Raw genomic sequence first — 26,959 nt, forward strand, 5'->3', positions numbered from 1 at the left:
TGGCATTTCCAGGCTGCTCAATTATTCATTTGCATCAGCAATTCGATGGCTGTGCTGCCCTCATTTGCCCGCAGCCTCTCTGAAGCGCGTGTGATGTGAATTCCTACAGGGCATGATTCTGAGCTCTGTAACTGATAGGCGGAATTGCTATTTAATATGGGTTGATGATCCCCTGGTGTCTGTTTAGGGGAGAGAGTGGGCACGTCCGTACTCAGGGGGCCAGAAGATCCAGGCCCAGAGAGGAAGTGGGGGGGGGGTACCGCGCTTTCCTCCGGAGTCACATGGCTGGAAAAGCCTGGTGGATTCTGAGGACATCAAAATGTCTGAGTGCTTTGGCGGCCCACAACACTCAGAAAGCAAAGCGCGGACAGGTCCAGGCGGCCAACGTGGCCCCGACAAGCCTTCGCCCGCTTTCGCGCTCACTGCCCAAAAAAGCATTGAGCGAGCCACAGATGGGATTCCACATCCTCCAGTTTTAAATTGGAAAGGAAAAAGAAACAAACGGAATTAGTTTCAATGTTTTAATTGTGCCAATATATCCAAAATATCATTAGCATTTCGACATGCAATCAATATAATGAACATAAAGATGACTGATGAGATACTTCACATTCCTGTACCCTGACCTTCCAAATCCAGTGTGCACTGTCTGCTTGCAGCAGGCTCCAGCTCAGACCAGCTACGCTTCAGGGGCTTAGCAGCTGTGTGGCTGTTGCAGCAGTCCATGCCCGGACTTTCTCAGCATTTCCCTATCGGCCATTGGCTCTCAGTCTCCTATACACTCCCTCTCCTTCTGCTGATGGCCAGCACTTCCTGTCTTATCTCCAGGTCTCTCTTTTCCCCATCTTGGTGGGCCTCCTGCAGAGGTCTTCTAGTGTGTTCACTATGGCTCGGCTCTTTGTGGGCCACAGAACCTGGAGCAGCTCCGTCTCAGTGGCAGAGGAGATGCCCACTGCAGCCCAGGGCCTTATATGACAAGGGTGGATGGTGAGGGGAGACTGCCCCACCCTGGCCCGTCCCTTCTTAACCCTGCACCCCGAGGTCTGCAGCAGGAGCCGCAGGGCACTCAGGCCACCGCATGGGCTCAGGGTGTCATGAGTAGCCTGAGCCTGACAGGTCACTGCCATGGCTCAGCCGATCCAGCCCCCAAGAGTCTAGATGTGCAAGGGCCTGGTCATGGCCTTGCCCTGCAGCTGCTGGAGGGGAGGAAGGCAGTGCCAAGCCCGAGCCCCCGCTGTCCCCAGCTGGAAGCCCAGTGGCGTATAAACCTTGGCAAGGGGAGAAATGGCTCTGACAACGGGACAGTGAGAGTGCTCAGGATCACAACGAGGCCCCTGCTGAGTGCTTTACCTATCAACTTCACGTCATTCTCTCAGCAGCCCTATGAGGGTCATGTTATTTCCATTTTGGAGATGTGGGCACTGAAGCACAGAGACATTAAGTGACCTGGCCAAGGTTACACAGCCACAAAGCACTGGTGCCTGCAAGCTGACTCTGAACAGTCCGACTCCGGCACAGCCACCTTCTAGCAGTGCTGGGGGCTCAGGACAGTCCATGGTGGCATCATCTCCAACCATCTTCTGGCACAGGCAGCAGAAGTGGCAGCCCCAGGTGTCGGTGGAAGGATGCTTCTGCACACTTTCCGGTGTACTTTCCTTCCTTCCTTGGTACTAGGGACTAGGGCCTTCACACTGAGCTATATCCCCCGCTTTTTAAATTTTGAGATGAGTCTTACCATGTTGCTAAGTTGCTTGGGCTGGACTTGAACTTGTGATCTTTCTGTCTCAGCCTCCCAGAGTACTAGGATTACAGGTGTGCACCACTATGCCTGGCCCTACAATGTATTTTCTTGTCAGAGGTGCAGCCACATTTCTGTGTGTGGAGAAAGACGCCACCTGAGAAGCCCTGATGCTGACCCATGGGGAACACTCTCGGCATCCCATGACACCAGGCTGGATGGTCCTTCTGAAGGCTGAGCTCACACTCACACTAGTCCGGAGATGTTTCTGGCCAGTCATGGAGGGATCTCCTTCGGGTACTGTGTCCGAGCCACTGAGAAAGGATGGATTTCATGGGGCCAGCATGTGAACTGGCAGCATTGTGTGCAATGACATTCTCTGACTTTCCCTGCAGCAAATGCTGGTGAGAGCAAACCTCCCCAGATACAACGAGTGTCTCCCAACTGCTGGTGAGGCAGGTGTCAGCCTCAGCCACCAAAAACTTCCTAAGTAGAAGGGATCTCACAGCTCATGTAACCTGATCCTCCTGTGAACAGCTGAGCAAACCAGGGTCCAGAGAGAGTATAGCCCATCTGAGGCCACGGGGCCAAGTGCTGAGAGCGCATTCCCTTGGCTGGAGACAGCCTCCTGAGTCTCTTCCCTCGGCTAGCAGAAGATGAAGGTCATGGAAGCAGGCGTGCACCCGGGCACCAAGGAGACTGATCTCAGTGCCTGGGAAAGGCTGGATCAGAGCTGCCTGGGATCCCAGCTGTCCTGCTGGGTGGGGCTGGCTGCTGAATCCTACGCACGCTCAGGGGGAAATGGGGCTCTAGGACTCTGGCCCTTCACAGAGGGGGCAGCTGGCATGATGAGCTCAGCTCCCTTCTGCCGGGCTGGGGCCTGAGATGTGGCACCCTCTCCCCAGGCTAACTTTACTCACCAAGCACAGAAGGGAGCTCACGCAGTTTATAATACATTTCTAAACTGGTTCCAAAAAGTCTAGACGAGTCACTCTTGGGGGCTTCTGAGTTATTTCAAGGTGTCTGCAAAACTCCATTTTCACTGAGCATTTTCTCATAAAGCATCTCATAACGAATGTCTTACACATATATATGTACTACAATTTCCAAGTGCATGGTGCTGTCGTGGCTATTAAAATACAGACTTACTGAATAATGCTTCTGATACTACCAATAAATAATACATTCCAGTGGTTCTCATTGGGAGACAGCACTTTATTTCTGTAATATCTAACTTTTGTGGTATTCATATTTCATCTCTAAATCAAATTAGAAGAAAGGTAAATCTAAAAATAGAGAATTCCAAGTTGCCCTTTTTTTATACAAGATCATTATATGCATTTTTTTAAATCAGCAGTTGCTGAGGTTTGGGAGGCAATGATTTCTAGATCTTTTCTGTTTAGGGCAGCCAGCTACGCCAGACCTGTGCTGTGTGTCACCGATGACCCCACTCGAGGCCTGGGCGCCAGAGGGAAGACCGTTCGTAGGGCAACACCTATCAAATGAGTCAGGGAGGCCAACACGCAACACTTCTAGAAGTCTCCAACTGTGACTAATTGGACTAAAGGCAGGGAATCTGGAGCCAGACAGACCCAGCCCGAATTCCAACTTGGTCACTGATTAGCTGAGTGGCTCTGAGCAGTAAGCTGGCCTCTCTGGTCTGTCTCCTCATTGGTACCATGGGGGTGATCAGGAGGTTCTTGTATCATTAGTGCAACTTTAAGCTGGGTAAAGTGCTTTGTGGGTGCCAGGCACTGTTCCATGCTCTTCACACATTTTAACTCATCTACGCTTCTTAGCCTGATGAGGTCGGTGTCGCCATGACACCCAGTTTACAGGCACAGCAGTCAGGAGATGAACCGGCTCTCGGCTTCATCTCCCAGCACCCCCAGAGGAAGGAAAGGCACCTAGTAAGCAGACATGTGGAGTGGCAAGTCCTCTCCCCGCCCTTGCCTCACTCCTCTAATCTGAGGCACCTCTGCTGTTCACCAGGCCGACCCCACTGTCCCCTGCTTCTCCAGTGCCTCACCTGGTGGCTCAGCCTGGGCCTGGTGCTTTCTTTCCCTGTACTCCTGGAGAGTGGGCAGAGGGAGGAGAGGGACCTAATGCTCTTTAGTTCAGTCAGTGATTTCTCCTTGTGGTGCAGTCCAAGTAAGGAATCTTTTTGAAGCTTTCAGCACACTCTCCACGGCCAGTGACCGTTAAGAAGCTCAGGACCGTCACCATCTCTGGCAGTTTACTGCTAGGCAAGAATGTCTTCTGAAGATTTTATGAACAAAACCTCAGTTGCCCGTGAACTAGCACAATCAACAAGTGGGATCTCTTCTTATTAAAAAGCTTCTGCACAGCAAGAGAAACCACCAGCAGTGTGAAGAGACAACCCACAATGTGGGAATAAATTTTCACCAGCTGTCCCTCAGACAAAGGTCTACTATCTTGAATCTATAAAGAACTTAAAAAGATCAGACCTCCCAAATTTAAAGACCCAATCCAAAAATGGGCATCTGAAATGAACAGACATTTCTCAGACAAAGAAGTAGAAATAACAAATAAACACATGAAAAAATGTTCAACATCACCAGTCATTTGAGAGATGCAAATGAAAACAATGCTGAGATTCCACCTCACTCCAGAAAGAATGGCTGCTATCAAGAAATCAACCAATAACAAATGCTGGCGGGGCTGTGGGGAAAGAGGAACCCTGCTCCACTGCTAGTGGGAGTGTAGACTGGTGCAACCACTGTGGAAATCAGTATGGAGATACCTCAAAGAACTAGGACTGGAAGTCCCATTTGACCCAGCTATTCCCCTGCTGGGTATCTTCCCCAAAGAATTAAAAGAATCATACCACAGTGATATATGTGCACCCATGTTCATAGCAGCACAGTTTGTAATAGCTAAAACTTGGAAGCAGCCCAAATGCCCATCAACTGGAGACTGGATAAAGAAAATGTGTCTTTTTAAATAAAATGGAGTACTACTCAGCCATAAAAAACGAGAAATTAGAGACATTTATAGCTAAATGGATGCATACTGGGGCGATACTCATAAGTGAAATAAACAGGACACACGTGTGTAAATACCGAATAGTTTCTCTCGTGTGAGACACTGAAAGTGTAAATAAGGACTTAAAGGTATAATAGATAATGTGAAATAGGAAGAAAAGGGGCAAAGGGGAAGGGGAAGTGGGAGGGGTAGGGGAAAAGAAAGAAGGGAATGGAATTAATATGAGAAAATGGAAAAATGGAAACAAAGTCTTTGTAAATAGGGAGGGATGGAGAGGCTGAAGGGAGGGCAGGGGAAGGGGGAAATATAAGAACCAAGAGAGATTATGTAAAGGTGCAAATTTCCAATGATGAATGCCATTATATTGTATACCTAAAATGTACCAATAAGGTAAAATTAAAAAAAAAAAAAAAAAAAAGCATGTCTTCTGAGTCAAGTGTGGTGGTGCATGACTGTAATCCCAGCCTTTGGGAGGTTGAGGTGGGAGGACTGCTATAAATTCGGGGCCAGCCTGGGCTACACAGTGAGTTCAAGGGCGCTTGGACTACATAGCAAGATCCTGTCTTCAAAAAACCAAAGGGGGAAAAAAAAAGTCTTCTGCTCCCAGATTGGTCTCCCCTGTGGCTGCTGCCCCTGGCTGGCTGGAACTGAGTCAAACTGGCATCTCTGGGGCACCAATGCCCCTGGAACATTGCAGGTGGGTTTTGTTTCCCCTGGATGATGTCATCTTGTCCAAGCTCAGTCTCCCTTCAGCAGCACTAGAGGAAGCAGGTGGTGGCCTCAGGCTCCCTGGCTGTTCTCTCTGGCATGGCCAGGGACTTAGATCACGTGAGAGATGATTTCCTTCCTTCCTTCCTTCTTTCTTTCTTCTTTTTTAATGTAAAAGGGGCCAATTTGGCACTGGCTCCTGAATGATAGGTATGAACTCAAACCTGGTTCCTGTTGGGTGGTTCCCTGTCTGAGCACAGGGCCGGTGGTTGGCCTACCCCAGCAGATGGCAGGTGGGGTCCGTCCATTGGTCGCATCCTGTCTCCTCCTCCATCACCTGCTATGTCCCACCATTGCTCCCTTGAAGTGTGACAATTTCCACAGCCCAGATTACAGTGACAAATGTACAACAGGCTACCAGAAGGAGCTGCAAAACCCTAGATCTGATTTTGCAGTTTCCCTTTGTAACGCTGAGTCCTGTGCCGGGCTGGGGACAGACCTAGGCTGGACCCTGAGTTCTCTCTGGGAGAGCCTATCACCCTGTAGGAAGCTTGGAGGGAGAGGAAAGGAAGGGACTCACTGTGGTGCTTGGCCTGCACTGCCCCCTGGTGGAAGGCAGTTACAGCAGCGGCCCAGGGAGCAGCTGAGGACAGTCTGCATGCAGCCTTAGACTCAATGACCACCTCTGCTCAGACTGTCCTCTAACAGCCTGCTCCTTGTCAGCCCTGCATCATACCAGACAAACAAAAGGTGTTGGACAAAGGCATATGCGAGAATCCTACTGTCATCACTATGAGCACACTGGGCTTTTCAAGCCTGCATTTACTGCCCAATGGCTTATCTGTCGACAGCAACTGGGTGGGGTGGGATGGCTCAGTGTCTTTCAGATCCTCTTCCCAAAGCACCCTGTGTGTGTATGAGGGCACCCCCCCAAACAGTGGCCTTGGCAATCTGCCCTGACTCTTTGCAGTAGTCTCCCGCACCTGGGTAAGATTATTTTGCATCAACACTTCCTGCTGGAACAAACCACTTACCTGACTAGAGTGAAGACACTGATGCCACTACCGAAGCTGGAGTCACATGAGCCATCTGGGCCTCCTGGGAGAGGAACAGGTGACATGAAAGGCTGTTTGGTTTTTTGAATAAACAAGATCCCAGTTATAAAAACCCTTAAGGCTCTCCTCTCCAGTTCCCAATACCTTAATCCAGGCTCTTGCAAAGCAACAGGGCTCTGGAGCCCTGAGGACCCAATGCCTGCTTATTCTTCCCCAAAGCTTTTGGAATAGTACAGCTTGTAAGCGTCTAGGCATAGCAACCTCGAGGGAGGGGATCCCAGGCTGAGCACAGCTGGGAAATTTCAGAAGGGACTACTGGTCTAAAGGGCAATAGATGTTAAATGGCTTTTAAATACCTAACATCCTCAGTCATCAGGAAATGGAAATCAATTTACAATTCCCAATGAATGATACCACTTTATACCAGTAAGATGGCTTAAAAAAAAAGAATAACAACAAGCGTTGGTGAGAATGTGGAGAAATAGGAACCCTTTTATATTGCCGGCGGGAGTACAGAATACTTGGGAAACAGTCTTGGGAGATCCTCAAAAGGCTAAACACAAGAGGCATCACAGGACTAACAATTCCACTCCTAGATATACACTGAAGAGAAATGAGAACATCCACACAGAAGGCTGCAGTGTTACCTACAACTGTCAAATTGTGGAACAACCCAAATATCTACCTGTTGTTGAATGGATAAATGAAGTATTATTCAGAAATAAAAAGGAATGAAGTATTCACACATGCTAAAACATGACCTTTGAAAATACTGTGCTAAGTGAAAGAAGCCAATCACAAAAGATAAACATATTATATGATTCCATTTCTGGGAAATGTCCAGAATAGGCAAACGTGTAGAGACAGAAAGTGGATTAGAGGTTGCCCAGGGCTGGAGAAGATGGGGGAAGGGGATTCTTTTCAGGGCACTGAAAATATTCAAAAGTTGATTGTGGTGATGATTATACAACTCTGCGAATATACCAACGTCAATGAATTGTACAATTTAAATTGGGTGAATTGGATGGTGTATGAATTAGCTATCTCAACAAAGGGGGTAAAATATGACTTTAGGAAAGGACTGTGAACTGCAGTCTGCCCAAGTCTTTCTCCATGTGGCCAACTCAGTATCCATCTCTAGTATTTAATTTACTGCTCCTGGACAGCACAGGATCTACCTGGCATCAACAATGTATTTTTCCCACTCAAGGAATAACCTTAAAATTCCAACTTTTCTTTTTTGCCATCTAATTAAGTTTCCTAAAGATCCGAGACATTCTGGATCTGGAAGGCTGCCAGAAGGACCTTGTTCCAGCATCAGCCCCAGCCCTGGTGATGGAGCAGAGCTCAGGGCAGGTGGCACTCAGGAAAAAATGCCAGACTCCTGATATTAACTGTGTGATTTACAGCATGCCATGTAGCCCTTTTGGGTCAATTTTCTCAAATATACAGTGAGACTAATACTATCTACATTGCTTGATCCAGATTCTTGGATATTTTCCTAATAAAAAAACCTCCTTTTAATTTTAAAATTTTAGACATATAGAAAAACTGAAAAAATAATAAAGAATTCTCTGTAGACCCTTCCCCTTAACATTACCTGCTCCTCACCGCCTGCCTCAAAAGCACAAGGTCCCAAGTTCAATCCCCGCTACCAAAACAAAAACAAATGAAACATTAGCTGCTCCTAATGTTAACACTGTATTTTCCCATAGTTCAATTGTCAAAGCAAGAGCGGAACTTCGGCATAGTATCACTAACACCACTAAATGCCTAACTTGAATGTCACAAAGCTTTTCACTCCTGTCCTTTTGATTCCAAGACCCCACACTGCATTTAGCAGTCACATCTCCCGAGTCTCCTCCAACCTATGGTAGTTGCTTAGACTTTCATGTCTCTCATGACCTGGACACTTCTGAAGGACTGGTCAGTTACTTTGCAGAATGTCTCTCTGCTCGGGTTTGTCTCATGTTTTCTTGTGAGCAGATGCAGCGAGGCATCTTATCCTAGTGATGCTGACTGTATCACTTACTGATGTACCGTCTTGGAGTTTCTTCCCTGGGAGATACTTCTCTTTATCTTGGGAAAGATACTTGAGATTAGACAAGCAATCCTGCTTGTTCTAAACATCCCCTTACTGACTGTAGCAGCTACCAGTGGAACTTGCCTACAACAAGTGGTGGCATTTGCCTAATGGTGAGTTTCTAGTTTCTACTTCTATTTTTATTAACTGGAGTTCTTCTGTAAGGAAGAACTGTCCCTTCCCTGTCATTCACCGATTCAATCAGTTATAGCATCATGGACGCATGGATATTTATTCTGTGAGTTATAAATGAAAAGTATGATTACATTTATATTGTTATTCAAATAATGCGAGTCTTGGCCTCCTCAAAGTTTTAAATTATACAGATAAAACGTATTCTAAAAATTCCAAACAAATCAAGTCTTTGAACAGTGTCATTCCAGGAGTGAACCACGGTCCTTTTTCCCGACTTCTATATTAAATAGAAGAGATCCACACTGCCGCCTGTCGCTCCGGACCCAGAGGGGGATGGAGGACAGGTAGAAAGGGTGTGGCACTACGGCAAGGGGCTGGGTCTGTGGAGGCGCTGGTGCCTGCAGCCTGGTGTCCCTCTGCTAGGCCAGGGCCCAGGGAAGGAGGACGGAAGTGCTGGGGATCCCGGGCAGGACAGACTGATGCAGCAGCGGGGATCCATGCTCCTGGAGGCTTCCCTCCTCTCATCTCACAGAAACCCACATATTCACAGATGACAAAACAGGACACCAGGAAAGTGCCTGCACTCAGACACTCTCAGTTCTCATCGCTCCCGTGCTTCCTTCTGCACAAGGGTTCCCTGCAGACTGGGGCTGCCAAGGGCAGGGATTAGACATGCTGCATTTTCACGGATCCTGCCAAGCTGCCCTTCAGGAAGCTTCTGCCAATGTATATGTACTTCCAGAATGACAGAGCAGTCACACAGGGATATCAGTAATCTCTCAAATATTGGCCAACTTGATAGGTAAAAAGGAAACTTTACTTTGTACTCCTCTGCTCCCCTGTCCCACTGAGCATCGTATTCTGTCCTTCTGTATTAACTTCCTCCTTGTAGAGCAGGAGAATGACATAGCACTGTGAGCAGGGACTCTCCAGCCCTTTGGCCTGGGTTTGGACCCTGACTCCCCTGCTGATTAGCTGTGTGACCCTGGGGAAGTCATGTCACTTTGTCTCCCGTTCTTCACCTGCATGAAGGGGTAAGGACAGTGCCTGCACCGTGGACACGTCACGATAGCAGGTGAGCTGACACCTGTGAGGTGTTTAACTTGATTCCTGGCACATCCTAAAAGTGATATAAACATTTGTTAGATAAAGAGCAGGTGACTTGTCTCGGACTTTCACATTTTCTCCCATTGGGTTTTTTCCACTTCATTTAAAGGGGCTATTTCTTGTGCTGGACGTTATCTCTGACAGGGAAATATCCCATAAACATTTTCTCACAGCTTCTTTTGGTTATACTGGGTTTTGTTTTTTTTTCAGTACCAGGGATCAAACTCAGTACAGCCTATGACGACGGCTATGCCAGTGGAGGAGAGGGCCAGGCACCCTTTAGAAATTGGCAAGGACAGGGAAATGGGTCCTTTCCAAAGGGATCCAAAGGGAACACAGCATTTATCAGCTAAGAAGACCTTTCAGAGAGGAAAAAAAACCTTACCTAATTATTTCCTAAGGAAAGATTTTCTTAAACATTTAAGGCTCTTGATATATGCTGAGAAATGTATCCGCCAGGCTGTTTAACTTGTTTATTGCCTGCCTTGCCCAGCAGAAATGCTGACTCCGAGGGGAGCCATGTCTGTCTGCTGTATCTTCACCCTTCTCCTGGTCCCAGGGTTCCAGTGTGAGCCCGTGTCCCGGGGCACAGGGCTCCTCTACCTGGTTTGTCTTCTCTACAGCCTGTTTACCCTTGGAGACCCACTTCCAGCTGGTCGGGTTGAAGCTGGTTTGAATGAGTTGGAAGGCACTTGACAAAATATGTCAAAAGCCTTAAAAATTTAAGAATTTACCCATGGGAAGTAATTATGAACATAAGATTTTTCTATGAGAAGGTTCTTTTTAGCAGGGATTATGAGGTTAGGATAAAGCTAGAAGCAGTTAAATGATTTATAATGGGAGGTTGGCTAAATGAATTATGGCATTATCTACCTAATGTAATGATACAAGATAAGTGTTTTACATTAATAGGAAGGCCAATCTGGAATAAATAATCCAATTATAAAGTGTATCCCAAATGCAAAAGAAAAATTTGAACTTCCTGTTCCAGAGACCAATTTTATTAATACGTCTAATGACACAGTATTGGCTAAAAGTCAATACACATTGCATGTGGTTTGAAAAAAGTGGTGGAAATAACCCAGTGTCTATCAGCTGATGGCAACCTCGTGTGTGCATCTGCCTGAGCTCCTTCAGGGTTTGCAGCTGGCCTGCATGGGTCTGACTGACCCATACCACAGTGTCCATGGAAGTTGCTGATAAACCCTGTTCACTCTCAGCTTTGCAAATGGGTGGGTTTCATTACATGCACACCATGGAGGTCACATCCTTCCACCGGGGGAAGTCCTATTATAGCCCTGCTCCTCACCTGCCATGTGAACTTCTGTCCCCAGCCCTCTATGAACCCTCATTTGGAACCCACTGTGGGCCCATTAGCACCTGGACTGTGCTGATGATTAGACACAAGAGGAAAAGCCCTGGACGCATGCCTTACTATATAAATACCTACAGATGCTTCAATTTAATCACTTTTCAACTTTATGATGGTGCAAAAGCAAACCCACCCAATTATTCTGTTTTTTTACTTTCTGAACAGTATTTAATAAATTATATGAGATGGTCAACACTACTATAAAACAGGCTCTGTGTTAGGTCAGAGTTCCCAACCTTCTTGACACTAGGGTCTGATTTCACGGAAGACAATTTTTTCCATGAACTGGGAGGAGAGAGGATTTTTTTTTAATTTAAATTTTTTAGTTTTTGCATTAGATTCTCATAAGGAGTTTGCAGCCTAGATCTCTCCCATGTCCAGTTCACAGTAGGGTTCTAGTTCCTATGAGAATCCAATGCCCCAGCTGATCTGATGAGAGGCAGAGCTCAGACCAGGCCAAGCCACAATGTTTGGTAAATTAGGGCTATTAAATGCATTTTTGACTTACAATATTTTCAAGTCATGATGTATTTTTTCAGGACACAACCCTACACAGGATCCCCATATTAAAACAACACTAATGGACCTATTATTGAGTGCCACATGCCACACATGCAAAAATCTGGTTTGAAATTCTCAATCACACTAAAGGCTAGGTATTACTATTGTTATCTTACTTAACAAATAAGGAAGCTGAGCCCTGGAAAGGCTAAGCAGCTGTCCAAAGGCAGCAGATATGAAGTGAGCAGAGCCAGGACTCACAGGCATGTCGTTTGAACCCCAGAATTTCTCCTGCAACACTCAAGGAATGTGATGGGGGTGGGTGGGTAAGGTGGACACCTTAAGTGCTGGAAGAACTCAGAATCAGGGAAAGGGTCTGCACTCTGGATCCTCTCAAATGGCAAGGCCAAGATGGGGCTGCAGCACGTGGAGAGGGGCTGCCCTGACTGCAGGCCCTGGGGTTAGGAAGGAAGGAGACACTGGAGGTTGGGGTCTGTGTGTGTGTGTGCATGTGTGGGTGTAGAATAGACTTGCGCTCCGAAGACACTCAACAAGTAGGAAGTTCCTGTTGCAGCCAGGTGGACCAGCAGGGGCACAGAGGGACGCTGGGATGAGCTTGCCCACTGACTAGCTAGATCATCTCTGTCTCCTGGCCTGCTGGGACTCTCATCTTGGGGAAAGCCTGCTGACTAGTTACAAGCTGAGCAGGGCTGAGAGCTGATGTGAGGTTGTCAAATTAGCTGTTGCCATCTCTGGGAACTACTATAAAGTGTGCTTTTCATCTGCTGAAATGCTGTTTATGAGGCAGTAAAATCCAGAGCCAAGCTGCCTGAACATATCTCGGTTTAGGTTAAGATTCTTCTGAGTAGGCAGGTGCCTGAAGAATGCTTACAAAAACTACTTAAAAGGGAAAAGAAGTTGCATTGGCTGGGAATTGAACCCGGGCCTCCCTCGTGGCAGGCGAGAATTCTACCACTGAACCACCAATGCTCCAGCTGTGTACTGATATCTGCCTCCAGCTGTTTTGCAGCTCTGGCTCACTGTGGTGATGTCACAGCTGTAACTTGACACTCAAGACAGGTCCAATAAGGAACGTTGCTCAGTTCCACCAGCCAAACCCACAGGAATTGGCCACGGACTGACATTCTGCTCAGATATTCAAAAGATCCGTGAAGAGCAAGGGAGACAAGGCTCCAGCCGTTCTTTGGCTCCTGGTTCGGGTTCTAGACCTTACTCTGTTATCCTTCAGGACTGGAGTAGGGTGTGCTTCAATCTAGTCTGACTGGTCCTGCACAGGCGGACATCAGTCTAAAGCTGATCAGTGACCTCTCATTCACAAAACAGGGTCCCCGATGGAGGCGAGGGCGGGGAAGCGGGGGGGAGCAGTCTACTCACCACTCGCTGTCCCCTCCTGCTTTGCCACAGAGTCCTCGGAGTTGGGTTCTGTCTGCCGCTGTAGTGCTGGCTTCAGCTCATCTGGCTCGTCATCCTCAGGGGTGACCAGCTTCATTAGGCTCTGGTTGCACACATTGGCCACCTCCTTGATGCCTGTGTCCACTGATGTAAGGAGCAGGAGTCTTCCCTAAACCGGAGGCCACTTCCTGGGCAGGGGTTCAGTCTTCCCCGGGAGCTGTCAGTCTAGCTGGAGTCCTTGGTCTCCTTGCCACTCTTTCTTTTCTAGGGTCCCCTCCTTGTGGCCTTCCCCCCAGCAGGATCCCCCCACCTAAGGTGCAGCAGTGTGAGCTCAGAGGGGTGGAACCTGGCACCCAGGAGAGTTGTTCCCCATTTGCAAGGAATAGATGAGGACTGAGGTCAGCCAGCATGGGCTCTGCATCCCTGACTCTGTGTCCATGTTTAGCCTCACTTGTCCCCTGGAGGACTATCTGGAGTGATGGATCCTACACTTGACCTTAGCCAAAAGGCCAAGAAGCGATTGGAGTGATGGATCCTAAGGGAGGCCCCCTTCCCACTCAGAGTCCCTCCATTTCATGCCCTCCTCGGGGCTGCCCTGCTTCTTCTCTTCTGAGTGAAGGATACTTTTCTTGCGGTCGTCATAGGCCAAGCAGGGCAAGACAGCAGTCAGGATCCCAGAGGAATAGGGCAGCATCACCCGGCCAGCCAGCTGGATGAACTCCCGCATCCAGCACATGGCTGTCAGTTGGATCAGGTCATCTGGAAGGGAATCAGTGGGCCCCAGAGGGGTCGGCACGCACATTGGGAGAACTCCCTCCCACCGACTGCACACGCAGGATGGGACTGGGGAACCAAGGGAATGCAGGGGTTTCATTGCTTCTGGCCTCACCAATTAGCCCTTACTGGGGTGCTCTGCCTTCTGTCGGGATAGCAGGTTAGAAGGCAGCAAGAATCCTGTGCTGCTGTGTGAAAGGAACCCCATCTCTACCCTCCCTGGATCTGGGCCCCTCTGGAATGCGATTTTATGTCTCCTTTCACCAAGAAGTGGGGTCTTTTCCTGCCCTTGAATCAGGACTGGCCTTTGTACTCTGGCCAGTAGCTGGCAGTGACAGTGATGGTGTGCTGGTTCCCACTCAAGTCTCAAGAGACCTTGCCCACTTCTCCTGTCCCTCTTGGAACCCTGCTTAAGTCACCTAGTTGATGAGACCTGGACCAGCTCCCCCTACTACTCAACTGATAGGCAGCCAACTGCTAGATGTGAGGCTGCTCCAGTTCACCCAACTCCATACCTTGCAGCTGACTTGCAGGTCCAGGCCCAGCCTGGCCTAGGAAAGCAAAACCACCCAGCTGAGTTACAGACCCACGGCCAATGACAAGTGGCTGTTTTTTTTTTAATTTATTTTTTTGAGACAGGGTCGTGCTATGTAGTTCAGCCTAGCCTCGAACTCACTATGGAGGCCAGGCTGGCCTCAAACTCACAGCCATCCTCCTGCTTCAACCTCCCGAGTGCTGGGATTACAGGCATGTGCCACCACACCCGGTTCAAGTGGCTGTTCTTTTTTTTTTGGTACCCCGGATCAAACTCGGGATCTTGCGCTTTTGAGGCAGGCAGCGGAACCACTGAGCTAAATCCCCAGCCCTCAAGTGGCTGTTTTTTAAGTAACTTTATTTCACTGTGGCTTGATACTGAGAAAAGCTAATGGATACACTTTCCTCCAGGCCTCATTCCAATTCTCAATGTTTAAGTTGTAGTGAGGAAGTTTCCAGAACAAGGGAAAGGGCCTCCATGTCAACAGAGCGCCACATCTCTCCCAGAGGCCCACCACTTTACTGCTTCTGGGCTCCAGTGACACACCAGTTACCTCTCCCACCAGGGCTCCCTCCTGCCCCTTCACTGAAGCCGAGATGTGACAGAGGAGGCAACGGCCGTGGGGCCTTCCGCACTCACCTGTGGTCTGGCAGTGGATCACCAGGATGTTTGCCATCTCAGCAAACTTAACACTGGAAGGGTTCTTCTTAATTTCTTTCAAGAATTCTCCAAGAACCACCTCGCACCTACCAGTGAGAAAAGGAGGAGGGAAACAGCCTGTGTCAGACAGGGCTGTTTCTGGCCCCAGCCAGTGCCCGTTGCTGCTCTAGGTCAGCCACCTGGGGTGTGGACATTATGCAGGGCTGGGGCTGATGAGCTCTCAACTCTTCGAGCAGGAAGCATGGGAGCAGAAAAAGTGAGTGTTGTGCTTTTCTGCTGCTGTCGGTGGGGCTCTGGGTTCATGTGCACCCTCAGGACTCCCGGCAGGGGGCAGCGGCCTATCTTTCCCCCACTCACATTTTCCGAATCTCTTTGCCATTGTCACCCAGGATCTGGAAGAGTCCATCCAGGATCTCCGGCAGGTAATCCAGCAGGTTAATGTCTGGCACGGACTCCAGAACTAGGATCTGATCCAGGGAAAGCAGCAGGAAGGAGTGTTAGCCCGGGCCTAGGGGCTCCTCCTCGCCACTCCCCTGGGACCGGGGCAAGGACGGATCCTTGTGCAGGTGGTGTGTCACAGCACTGCTGGTGTTCTTGGGGAGGGTGCTGGAAGTGATCATTTTTGTTCCATGTGCAGGGGAATGGTAGTTTGGCTCCAGAGGGATTCCGGTGTGTGGGGAAGGGCAGTCAGGGCTAGAAAAGGTGTGACTGCTGGCGGCTTCACAGGGCAGGCTGGGTGTTTTCTATGACAAGGAGAGAACTGTATTCTTCAGGAACGAACAGGAAGGGCTTTAGGGGCAAAGCTGGATAGAGTTTCAGGACTGTCAGGAGCCAGTGGCCATTAGAGGGTAACAGAGAGGCTTCATGGAGAGGGAAGAACTGCCAAGGATGTGCCTGGTAGCAATGTGACTCTGCCAGAGCTTCTCTGTGGCTGGAGGAGCCAGGCAGGGGCAGGAGCTTACCCAGGAGATGATGAATTGCCGGGCGTACTGGTTGTTGGAGTAAATTCTCTCCCGCAACAAGGGGATGAAGCCCACCAAGTCGAACTTGTTGCTCTCAGTCACAATGTCCTGTGGATCAAAGGAATGTGAGCTGCTGGCAACCAGAGAGCAGGACTGCTGGACCTACTGATTACGGGGCCCAGGGATGGCTCAAGGGGCCAGGAAACCAGGGAGGGAAATGGCAGAGCAGGACGGGTCCCTGGAAAATCCATCCTGTCACAAGCCAAAGGATAAGCAGAAGGCATGGACTGAGAGCAGGAGTCAAAGCCAAGAGAACTAGTTGGATGGCAAAACCCTCCTCCTGTATTCTGGAAGGAACTGTCACGGGAAGGGTGATGTGCAAGGTGAACTTCTTCGCTCTGGTTGGGGGCATCTGAGGGGATAACATAGCTCCATACATGTGTCACAGAAATGCACACCAGACAGTACACCTTACTATATGAAAATTAAAAAAATTAAATTAGGAAGAATACCCCCAAGGACAGAATCTCTAAGATGTACAGACCGAAGGAAGAGATTCTAAAAATAAAAGTGGGGAGAGAGTATAAATACCTTTAAAAGGCGGTCTAGGAGCTCAGATCCGCTTTTCACATTGGGGTCTGGGTCAGCAGCCAACTACGAGGCCCAGAAATAAAAAGAAACAACAAGGCAATGGTCATTGTCACATGTAACCAAGGAACTTACTGCAAACCAACGGCCAAGGCCAGTGTGGCTCAGAACACCACGGGCCCCTCTCAGTGAGTGACGCTGAGAAAGGAAGGGAAAAGGGTGAGCAAAACGGAACCAGGCTTAGGAACCAGGTCAGTGGGGCTCCCCATTCTGTTCAGGGAGGCCGGGGGCATTTCTGTGCCCTGCTGTGACGGGGTCAGGTGGCTCCTTCCCCTTGGTGTTGCCTCCTTGAAACACTGGGTCCCCCTCACTGCTGGGGGAAGGCTCTCCAGCGGGCTGCGAAGAAGGGAGGACTCCAAAGCCCTTACAGGCGACACTTTTTCTAGAGCAGCAGGGAGCTAGAATCATCCCCTCCTCACAGGGGAAATACAGTTTGGACAGTGGACACCATCTGTCAGAGGGTTAGCGCTTCTCAGACTCAGTTTTTTCCTTCCAATGTGTGGCAGATTGATACTTTTGTAAAGTGCAATAAAAATGAATTAACTGAGAAATGAAAACATATATCAAAACAAACTCATCTTAAAAACTATTAGATTCACAAAGGAGCCAACCACCCTCATTGGAGGAAAGATAGCCTATTTAATAAATGGGGTTGGAAAAACTGGATTTCAACCTGCCAAAGATTAAAACTAGACCCATATATATCACCATGCACTAAACTAAGGTCAAAGTGGATTAAAGATTTAAATATCAAGACAGAAACACTAAATTTTCTGGAATATAAGTTAGGTAGAACTCTTGAAGACACTGGTATAGGGAAAGACTTTATGAGCAAAACCTCAGTGGCAAGGGAACTTGCACAAAGAATCAACAACTGGGATCTCATCTTATTAAAAAGCTTCTGCACTGCAAGAGAAACCACCAACAGAGCTAAGAGACAACCTACAATGTGGGAAAAAATTTTCAGCAACTGTACCTTAGACAAAGGACTACTATCTAGAATATATAAAGAACTGGAAAAAATCAGATTCCCCCAAATTCAAAGACCCAATTCAGAAATGGGCATCTGAAATGAACAGACATTTCTCAGACAAAGAAGTAAAAGCAGCAAATAAATAAATGAAAAAATGTTCAACATCACTGGTCACTCGAGAAATGCAGATGAAAACAACACTGAGATTTCACCTCACCCCACAAAGAATGGCTGCTATCAAGAAATCAACCAATAACAAATGCAGGCGGGGGTGTGGGAAGAAAGGAACCCTTCTTCATTGTTGGTGGGAGTGCAGACTGGTGCAACCACTGTGGAAGTCAGTATGGAGATACCTCAAAGAACTAGGCTTAGAGGTCCCATTTGACCCAGCTATCCCCCTGCTGGGTATCTTCCCAAAAGAATTAAAAGAATCACACCACAGTGATATATGTGCACCCATGTTCACAGCGCCACAGTTTGTAATAGCTAAAGCTTGGAAACAGCCCAAGTGCCCACCAACTGGAGATTGGATAAAGAAGGTCTGGTTTTTTAATAACATGGAGTACTACTCAGCCATAAAGAATGAGAAACTAGAGACATTTATAGCTAAATGGATGCATATTGAGGCCATCCTCTTAAGTGAAATAAATAGGACACACGTGTAAATACCAAATAGTTTCTCGAGTGTGAGAAACTGAAAGTGTAAATAAGGATACACGCGGATGAAATGGTCTAATAACATATTTCTCGGATTGTGTTTCCATCGCGTGTCATAAGACTGTATCGAAATTTAAATTAGGGAGAAGTATGGCTTATGTGGAGTCTGCTAGCTAACTGGAGTTTTTTTTTTTCCAGACCACTATTTGTTCAATGTTGGTTTTGGGGATCTTTCTGAAACAAATCACATCCTCTGGTGTCTTGTTGGTGCTTGAGATGCTTTTTTAAGTTATATGGAAAAATGTTTAAGTGCTTTTCAGTTTTGTTTTGGTTGAGTTCTACTGTATTTGAATATTATTGTAGTTTTTTTCCCCTTGCATTGTTCTTCTTTGAATGGTTTTAATTTCTGTATGTGTGTGTGTGTTTGATAATAAAATTATTTAAAAAAAAATTTTTAGTACCACAGGTCAACAAGAAAACAATGCAGATGATTCTCTTTTTTGTGAAAATAGCAGTCAACCCGGAATTCTGAAACATACCTTGTACTTCTACTTTGAAAAGATGGTTTGGTTTACAGAAAATTTAATACGACGTATGGCTTTTTATTTTTTTACTAATGATGTTTAAGGGATGAAGGCAATAAATATTGTACCCACACATATCATTAAAAATTCTATAAAAAAAAAGTATTAGATTCAACAAACAACATGTATTCCTTAAGCAGCCACATGCTTATCTGTTCTGCTTAAATCTGGGCAGAGGGCCTCAAGCACATAAGGTCCCAAGAGGTCAAGGGAGGTGAGTAAGCTGAGCTCAGCTCAGCTAGGAGGAGGACAGTCACCTTACTCAGTCCATCAAAGAGAACGTTGAAGTGGGGCAGCACGGCACCCCGAGCCACCTTGACGATGTTGTAGAGGGCCTCGCAGGCATAGTAGCGCAGCCTGCTGTCCGCATCATTGAAGCACGTCAGCACCGGCTCGATCAGCTCCTTCAGGTAAAGCCCTGAGTCCTGTGATGGGGCAGGACGAGAAAGCAGGTCAGAATCAGGCCGACCCAGACCTCTCAGCCTGCAGTACCAGCAGCATCTTGGCTGCCCTGGAGATGCTTGGACCTCTGAGGGCGGGGTGGGCTCAAGACTCTGCCCAAGTCAGCAGAGGGGCCATGACTGGGTACACGGCTGCAAGGCCACAAAGCCAGCCCTGCTGGTCTTAAGCGTGATAAGAGTGGTGATGAAATACAGGTCTGCAACCCCAGCTCTGCGGGGTCTCGGTCAGAGTGAAGGGCGTCACTGGCATGTCCTCCTCAGAAGGCCCACCTTGCCCAGTGCGATGGAGCAGGCGGCCAGGCCGATGAGGCCCCCTTTCCGGCTGTGGGGGTGCTGGGACAGGGCAAACTCCTGAGACAGGGTCTGGATCACATGCTTGATTTGCACGGTGTTGTTCTGGGCCACAAACTCCCGCACCAGCCTGGAGAGAAAGGAGAGAGGGAGCTGTGGGATGGGTGCAGCCAGGTGACCTCTGCTCCCGAGAGGGGAGGTGGGGCGGGCACGGGGAAGGACAACGACCAATTCAGAAAGAGGAATCAGGGAGTTGGGCCTCTCTGGGCAGGTCCTCTCAGTTCTGCTGCTAGCTGGGTCATGGCTGCTTCCTTATTCTGGGTCTCAGTTTCCCTTTGTGTGCAACAGAATGAAGAACAGTGTATTATCTCTGATAGGATTCTGAGAATGGAAAGCAGTGTCTCACGGGGACCAACCTTAGGATGTGTCATCTGTCAGTCAATCAAATGTCTTTCGTGGACACTTACTCAAGTATGCATGAATCTGAGGAGTCCTCTGCATCTGCACCATTATTTCAGGGACAGTGTGGGGGACACATCATTCTAACGGGCAAGAGCCACACACAAACGAGTAATTGCGGCAAAGTGGCATGCATGTATGCTGCCAGAGAGGCAGGGATGTGCATCAGATGCTCTTCCTGTGTCCAGGACAGCCAATGGGAAGACCTCACTTGAGTCAGATCTTAAAAACATTAACAGGCATTTGCCAGGTATACAAGTCAGTTTTTTGTTTCTATCACGAAATACCTGCAAGCTACTTATGAAGAAAAGAGGTTCATTTGTCTAATATTCCAGAGGCTCAAGGGCACTGAGTCTGCACTGACTCAGTTCTGGTGAAGGCCTTTTATGGGTGTGCTACCTCATGGCTGTGGCAAAGGTGGGAGGGAAGATGTATGGGAAGAAGCAGTCACATCTCCATATAGGGCCAGGGCCAGGCTCAGGCTTGAATAACAATCCTCCAGCAAGAACTCCGAAGGGGGCACAGGAGATTACCTGAACCCCTCAGAGGGCAGGGACCCAAGCAACCCCAGACGACCTAAAGACCTCTCACTAGGTCCCCACCTCGTATATGTCCCACTTCCCAATGTCACCACATTCCTCACACATGAGCCTCTGGGAGGACACACAACACCCACACCCTAGTGGAGGGGAGCTCAAGCTCAGGGAAGGGCGGGCCCATTTAGAGAAGCACGAGGAGTCTGGTGTGTGGAAGGAGACAGACAAGACAAAGAAGATCCAGTGGCAGTTTCCCAGCAATGAAGTGACAAGCTCGGACCTGTGCTATTGCTGGCAGCAGCCTGGAGGGCCGGATGGGGAGCTGGTTTGACAGCAGGAAACTGGAGCCAAGGAAGAAAACTCTCAGTATACTGCAGCTATCATGATAAAGAGGGCTGGAAATACAGTCAGGGCCATGGCAAAAGCTGGAAGATCATTTCTAGAATGAAATGGAAAAGCATTAGTAGCTCACGGAATATGAGGGGAAGGAAGGATGGCGCCTTGGAGGCAGTGACAGGCAGGGAGGAGCAGGCGGATGTGTGCATCCACTATGGGGCCGCCTCCCAGGGCAGGCAATGGAGGGGCTGAGGGAAGTCCTGGCTGTTCTGACACATGAACAAGGCCAAGCTGCAGTGAGAAGCTTCGTGTGGGACAATGGTGCACAACCCACCAGATCCCTGGCTGGGGAGCTGCAGCTGGGGTGGTCTGGGAAGTCTTCCTAGAAGTGGGACTTGAGTGGATCTCGGAGGTGGGGACAAAGGCACTGTGTGAGCAAAGGCAAGCCAACCCTGTCTGGCATCCAGAGGATAGAAGAGCGCTGGGAAATAGACTAGGATGGGCTGGCTGGGTTAAGTCTGCCACGTTCAATTAGGGAAAATGGATTTCCCATCACAGTAACGGGGAAGCCTCTGATGGATTTTGAGCAGTACATGAAAGAATAACTTAAGAAGCCTGAGGATGCTTGTGCCAGGTGTGGTGGTGTACACCTGTAATCCCAGCACTCTGGGAGGCTGAGGCAGGAGGACTGCAAGTTAAAGTCTAACAACTTACAACTTAGTGAAACCCTGTCTCAAAATAAAAAAGTATTGTGGATGTAGCTCAGTGTGAAAGGTCCTGGGTTCAATCTCCAGTACAGGGAGTGAGGGGTGGGAGGCCTGGAGGTGTTTGTGAGATGGGAGAGGCAGGGCCACCTAGAGATCAGGGACTTTTCCAGGTAACTGCCTGGACTCTCTTATCCTCTGCATCTAGTCAGGGGAGGTACATTGCTGATCTGTTGCATAAATGGGAGCTTTTTTCCTCTCTTATATTGAAGAATTTTAAGGAAGGTCATGTCCAAAAAGTGCTTGTGTGGTCCCATATTCATGTCAGGAATTTTCTTTTTTTGTGACGCTGGGGACTGAACCCAGGGTCTTGTGGGTGCTAGGCAAGTGCTCTACCACTGAGCTACAGCCCCCCAGTGTCAGGCACTTCTAATAAAGAGAGCTGTTCGAAAACTGTCTTGTGAGACAGAGATCACTCCTGCAAAGAGTTTATTCAAAGACAGAGTGGACAATGGCTGAAGGATTTAATCCAGCAAATGTATGGGCCTGTGACATGCCAGGCACTGTTCACAGAGGAAGGGACAAAGCAGGCCTGGGTCCCGAGCTGGCGATGTTGGAGTAAGGATAGTATTTCAGGAAGGGGCTGCACAGGTGGCCTGTGAGGCGCCTCTTGCTCTGATCTTAGGGGCTGAGAGTTATCTATGACCCAAGGGCCTGCAGCTGGAAGCTGAACACCATTTACAGGCCCCAGCTCTTGAAGAAGCAATGTAAGGGGAGGATGCATCTACATAAAATTGTCTGGTTCCCAAACTGGACAGATCAGCCAGGTGAAGCCCAGTGACTCTGTCTGGGTGGTTACAGGGACAGCCTTGTGAGGAGAACCTTGCAGATGTGGCAGAAAACAGCTGGAGCATTGGTGGTTCAGTGGTAGAATTCTCGCCTGCCACGCGGGAGGCCCGGGTTCGATTCCCGGCCAATGCAGTACAGTGTTTTTTTGTCTCTTCCTGGTCAGTCCCCTCACAGAGATCCTGAAGGAGGAGCCAGTCTCCTCAAGCATGGGGAGTCTGCAAATCTGGGATCACACTTTCCTGCCACTGGGGTCTCCAGAGAAGCTGTGGGAGCCTGGCCTTCCCATCTCTACCTGGAAGGGACTCCTGCTTCACTTCACAGCCTTGGCCTGTGGCCAGTAAGACGTTGGTGTGAAACCTGAGAACAGTGGAACAGTGCAGCAGCTCCACAGAAGGCAGAATGAGATGGGAGGACCAAACATCAGAGGGAGAGTCACCCCAAGTTTCAGCATTCTAGCTACATAATGAGAAGGAAGACTTGAGGTATAATTTCTGAGGCCTGAAGGCAAATTAACCTCACACACACACCCACACACACACACACCCACACCCACACACACCCACACACACACACACCCGCCCCTCTTTGGCTTCTCGCCTGCTCCCTCCTCCTGCTCTGGAGCTCCACTTCCTGTTTTGGCGGCTGTGCTGATGTGGCAGCGTCAGAGACTGGCCTCATAATTTGACTCCGCATATATTCGAGGAGGCCCAGGAATGGGGATAAAGGGAGGTGCACACAACTACCAACATGCCAAGCATTGGTGGTTCAGTGGTAGAATTCTCGCCTGCCACGCGGGAGGCCCGGGTTCGATTCCCGGCCAATGCAGCAGTAAATTTTTTTTAATCCTAAGAGAGTGAACTTGGGATTTCACATTGCCTAACAAATTTGTGAATCCAGTCTGAGAACTGGAATGCCTGGTTTCTTGAGCTAAAGTTTTAAATGCCTTTAATGAAAAACCTTTGATGAAAAACAGTTTCCTAAATTCCACAAGGATCTAGAAGGTGAGTGCCCTTGTTCTCGAAGAATCTAGGACGTGGGGACAAATGACAGCCCACTGTGAGCAGCTCTGCCTCTCCACTACCGCCCAGACAGCCTTCCTAGGAAGCCAAGCCCTGCTTCTGCACAGTACCAGTCACAGCACTACCCAGAGAGGAAGTAGGGACACCCGACAGCCAACAGCCAGGATCCCAAAGGACTGCCAGGCTCCCCACAGCACTAGCGTCCCTGGCACCAGCTCCTCTTCTGTCTCTGGTTTCAGGTCACAACCATTCACTGTGCAACAGGGAAGCACATTCCTCTGAGGCGACACTGACAGCTACCTACTTGATGCACTCCTGGGCTTGGGCTCTCAAGGGAAACAGGACAGCCCTCCAGGACTATGGGGCAAACGCAGCGAGAAGAGTGCAAGGTGAGGCCAGACCAGGAGGAGACAGTGTGGCCAGGAGGGAGGGAATTTAGTGTGGCCTCATGAGGGTGAGTACTGGAAAGGGTTCTGAAGGATGAGTAGGTGTTCGTTCTGGGGCTGTTCAAGATGAGCCTGCAAAGGCTCAGAGGCATGAGGGGCAGCATGTCGTTTGCCAGGAGCCAAGGCCAAGGGTGGAGGAGACCCTGAGTGCTTGGTTAAAGAACTGGCCTCGCATGCTGGTGGGAGTGAGGAGCTACAGAAGGCGGTTAGCAGGGTAACCGCGTACACACTGGAAGGTGTGATCTGCAGTGGGCGTGATGCGAGCCTGAATGGCTCTCAAGGAGCCCTGAAGGCAACACAGGGTGGAAGGTACGTGGCCCTGATGTCAGAGTGACAAGTGTGTGGGGCCTTGAAGAGAGAAGACGGGAATCCAGGGTGGGGGGGAGCTTCCTTTGCTGGACACTGACTGGGAGATCCCCACCCAAATCACTGGGCTTGATTCCATTCCCCAGGCAACTACACAGATGACAGCCCAGGTCTGCAGGGACAGGCACCCCAGGTATCTACTGTCTGTACCCTTGGATCGAGGGTAGAATATTCTTTATCTCCGGGACAACAAGCATCAGAGAGACGAATAATGGTTCCTCTGGAGGGGAAACCACGTGAACATGTTCGTTCTCACTGACATCACCAGCACAGAGAGCACTGGGCCCAGGCCTGGGGTCAATCCCTGGGTCACAAGCAGGAAGAATCTGTCCCATTAGTCAGGCCCACCCTTCTCAGCTGAAATGCTGGGCAACCTAACCAGGGCCAGGAGACCACTCCAGTCTGCATGCCTGGGTCCCCAGCATCCTCTTCCTCCCAGCCACACCTGCCTTCTCATGAGCCCTTGCTTGCCTTGCCCTGTCTGCACTTCCTGTCCGAACCTTCCGGAAACCCACAACTCCCTCCCACGCTCCTTTCAGCCTGCAAAGTCCAGCAAGGGCTGCCCTCTGCTCTTCTCAACTCTCCCACGAAGTGAGCACGTCTCCTCTGAACCCAGAAGCACTCAGTGATCCCTGATCCTGTGCTGACCAATGTGCTGGCCCATGTCACCAGCTAAATTCCTTCTATCTCCACAACTCCTCGAAGAAGTCCTTGAGGACAGTGCCAGACTTCGCTGTGTCCCTAGCACCATCCCTGCCTCCTGGTCTAGTGCTGTGCACAGTAGGTGGGGATCAATAATAGCTGCCAGTGGATTGAATCTGGGAGGCTGGTGCAGCTGGCGGATGGCACAAAGTGTAGGGCAAACATGGGGAAAGGTCCGTGCTGCCACACTGGTGGTATGGGGAGGGGCTGCAAATCTAAACAGCCTGCTCGGCTAATTGGCATGGAATGTGGACAGGACTAAGGCCCTAAGGACTAGTCTTATCATTCAAGTTAGTAGGGGCAAAGGGCATCATTTTTGGGATTCCAAAGTGCACACAGAGCAGAGCCTGGCTCACTGCAGCTGCAGCTGGTGGCTGGGGAAGCATGCACATGCTGGGATGTGAGCCGAGGAGGGGAGAGGTGTGCTCTGACTCCTCTCAGGGTGCTCTGAAAGTGCCCCGAGAGCCAGACTACAGCATGGCCTTGCTACTTCACAGGGAAAGTGCAGAGAGAAGAAAAGCAACTACAAGGGGAGCAGAGTAAGTGAAGTTCAACCTCAGGCACCCCCAGTTCCAGGCCTAGTCTCTCTTCCAAAGGCTGCACTGACTCTCCTTTCATCCATAGCTTGGGAGCTAGAGGTGGGGGGCCTGGGGCTGAACTCATTTTGCAGTTAATGTCTGGCCTAGAAACTCTCAAGACCATGAATCCCCAGGGCCCTTCTCTGACACAAAGGTCTCGGGCTTTACTGTTCTCTTCACCAAAGAGGCAAATCTGCCTGTGTCTGCTTTTCCCATAAAAAAGCTGAAAAGTCTTTTTCAACGAGATGTTCTTCTACCATTCTTGGAATTCCAAAATGCACCCAGGGTTGCTGGGAGCCTGTTTGTGACTAGTCCGAGGTATGGCAGAATGGCAGGAACACGGGTTCCCCAGAAGCCACGAGCCCCAATGCAGGCTGGCACCAAGCTCCTGACACCACCTGCAAGTCACAAGACCGCCTCACTGACTAACCTTGCTTGAGAGAAGGAGCCACAGGAAGGGTAGGACACACGGACAGGTGTGGACTGCTGCCCACCAAGAGAAAACCAGGCCACACTCTGAACTATACAGCCAGAACCTGCACTGGGTCTCTTGGCCTCTGTGACAGCTCAGCGACAGTCACAGGCTGCAGTGGCTGACCACTTTCTAGTTGGTTACTCCTCCGCCTCTTTGTGCAGCTGTCATTAATTTCATCTTCCAGATCTGAAACAGTCTAGAGAGACCAAGTCCCCTTCCTAGGGCCACAGAGGTCCGAACCCCTGACATCTACAAAGTCCGTGTCCTTTTAACTGCATCAGTTTCTCCCTGACATCTTCTGAAGCCACTGTAGCTGCTCAGTGAACACACCCAGTTACAACGGCAGTTCTCCCGTGCAGAACCAAAGTCTCAGGCGACACATTGCTTTCTCCCTACATTTTGCCCTGCTGTTCAGTGCTCAGCCTTCCCCAAAGCATTCCTCAATACACACAGGGAGTACAGATGAGGTGTGTACTTGACAGGTTTTGGAATGAATCTCTAGAGCTGGCCTACTGTGACGGCAGGCAATGAGCAGCCATAGTTAAGCCTTTGCTGTACGCCAGGCAATGTGCTGGATGCTTTCCATGCATTATCTTAAACCTTAAAGTAAGCCACCCACTTAGGTGCTATTCTAGCTAGCTTAGAACTGGGGGAAATGGAGGCCCAGAGAAACATACACAAGGTCACAAAACTTGTGGATGGTAGGTCTTAAAATCAATCATTCTGCAATACTTCTGATCAGGTGTGAATGGAGGCTCTGAGCGATCACTACAAAACAGCTCTAGGTTTTCCTGACCCCAGTGTCTGAAATCTTACCGGTTACGTT

General features: G+C 49.2%; 1 protein-coding gene and 3 non-coding genes across 5 annotated transcripts in view; 2 read left to right on the forward strand and 2 right to left on the reverse strand.

Annotated features, from left to right (window-relative positions):
• Vac14 (VAC14 component of PIKFYVE complex) overlaps positions 1-26,959 on the reverse strand; it is a 103,370-nt gene that overhangs the window by 67,761 nt on the left and 8,650 nt on the right. For both annotated transcript variants that reach the window (XM_004842891.3, XM_021256721.2), the window contains exons 2-10: positions 19,643-19,793; positions 19,169-19,336; positions 16,641-16,703; positions 16,050-16,157; positions 15,445-15,554; positions 15,067-15,173; positions 13,743-13,877; positions 13,101-13,253; positions 6,487-6,550 (exon numbers count right to left, since the gene is read on the reverse strand). In XM_004842891.3, coding sequence (XP_004842948.1) covers positions 6,487-6,550; positions 13,101-13,253; positions 13,743-13,877; positions 15,067-15,173; positions 15,445-15,554; positions 16,050-16,157; positions 16,641-16,703; positions 19,169-19,336; positions 19,643-19,793 — 1,059 coding nt within the window. The remainder of the gene's footprint in view (positions 1-6,486; positions 6,551-13,100; positions 13,254-13,742; positions 13,878-15,066; positions 15,174-15,444; positions 15,555-16,049; positions 16,158-16,640; positions 16,704-19,168; positions 19,337-19,642; positions 19,794-26,959) is intronic.
• Positions 12,625-12,695, reverse strand: Trnag-gcc (transfer RNA glycine (anticodon GCC)). The gene has a single exon. It is a non-coding gene; the product is annotated as a tRNA-Gly (tRNA).
• On the forward strand, positions 22,609-22,679 carry Trnag-gcc (transfer RNA glycine (anticodon GCC)). The gene has a single exon. It is a non-coding gene; the product is annotated as a tRNA-Gly (tRNA).
• Trnag-gcc (transfer RNA glycine (anticodon GCC)) lies at positions 23,302-23,372 on the forward strand. Its single transcript has one exon. It is a non-coding gene; the product is annotated as a tRNA-Gly (tRNA).

Source organism: Heterocephalus glaber, unplaced genomic scaffold (assembly GCF_053883595.1).
Source record: "Heterocephalus glaber isolate CG9 unplaced genomic scaffold, H.glaber_assembly_v1.0 deba00000071, whole genome shotgun sequence".
Lineage (NCBI taxonomy): Eukaryota > Metazoa > Chordata > Mammalia > Rodentia > Bathyergidae > Heterocephalus > Heterocephalus glaber.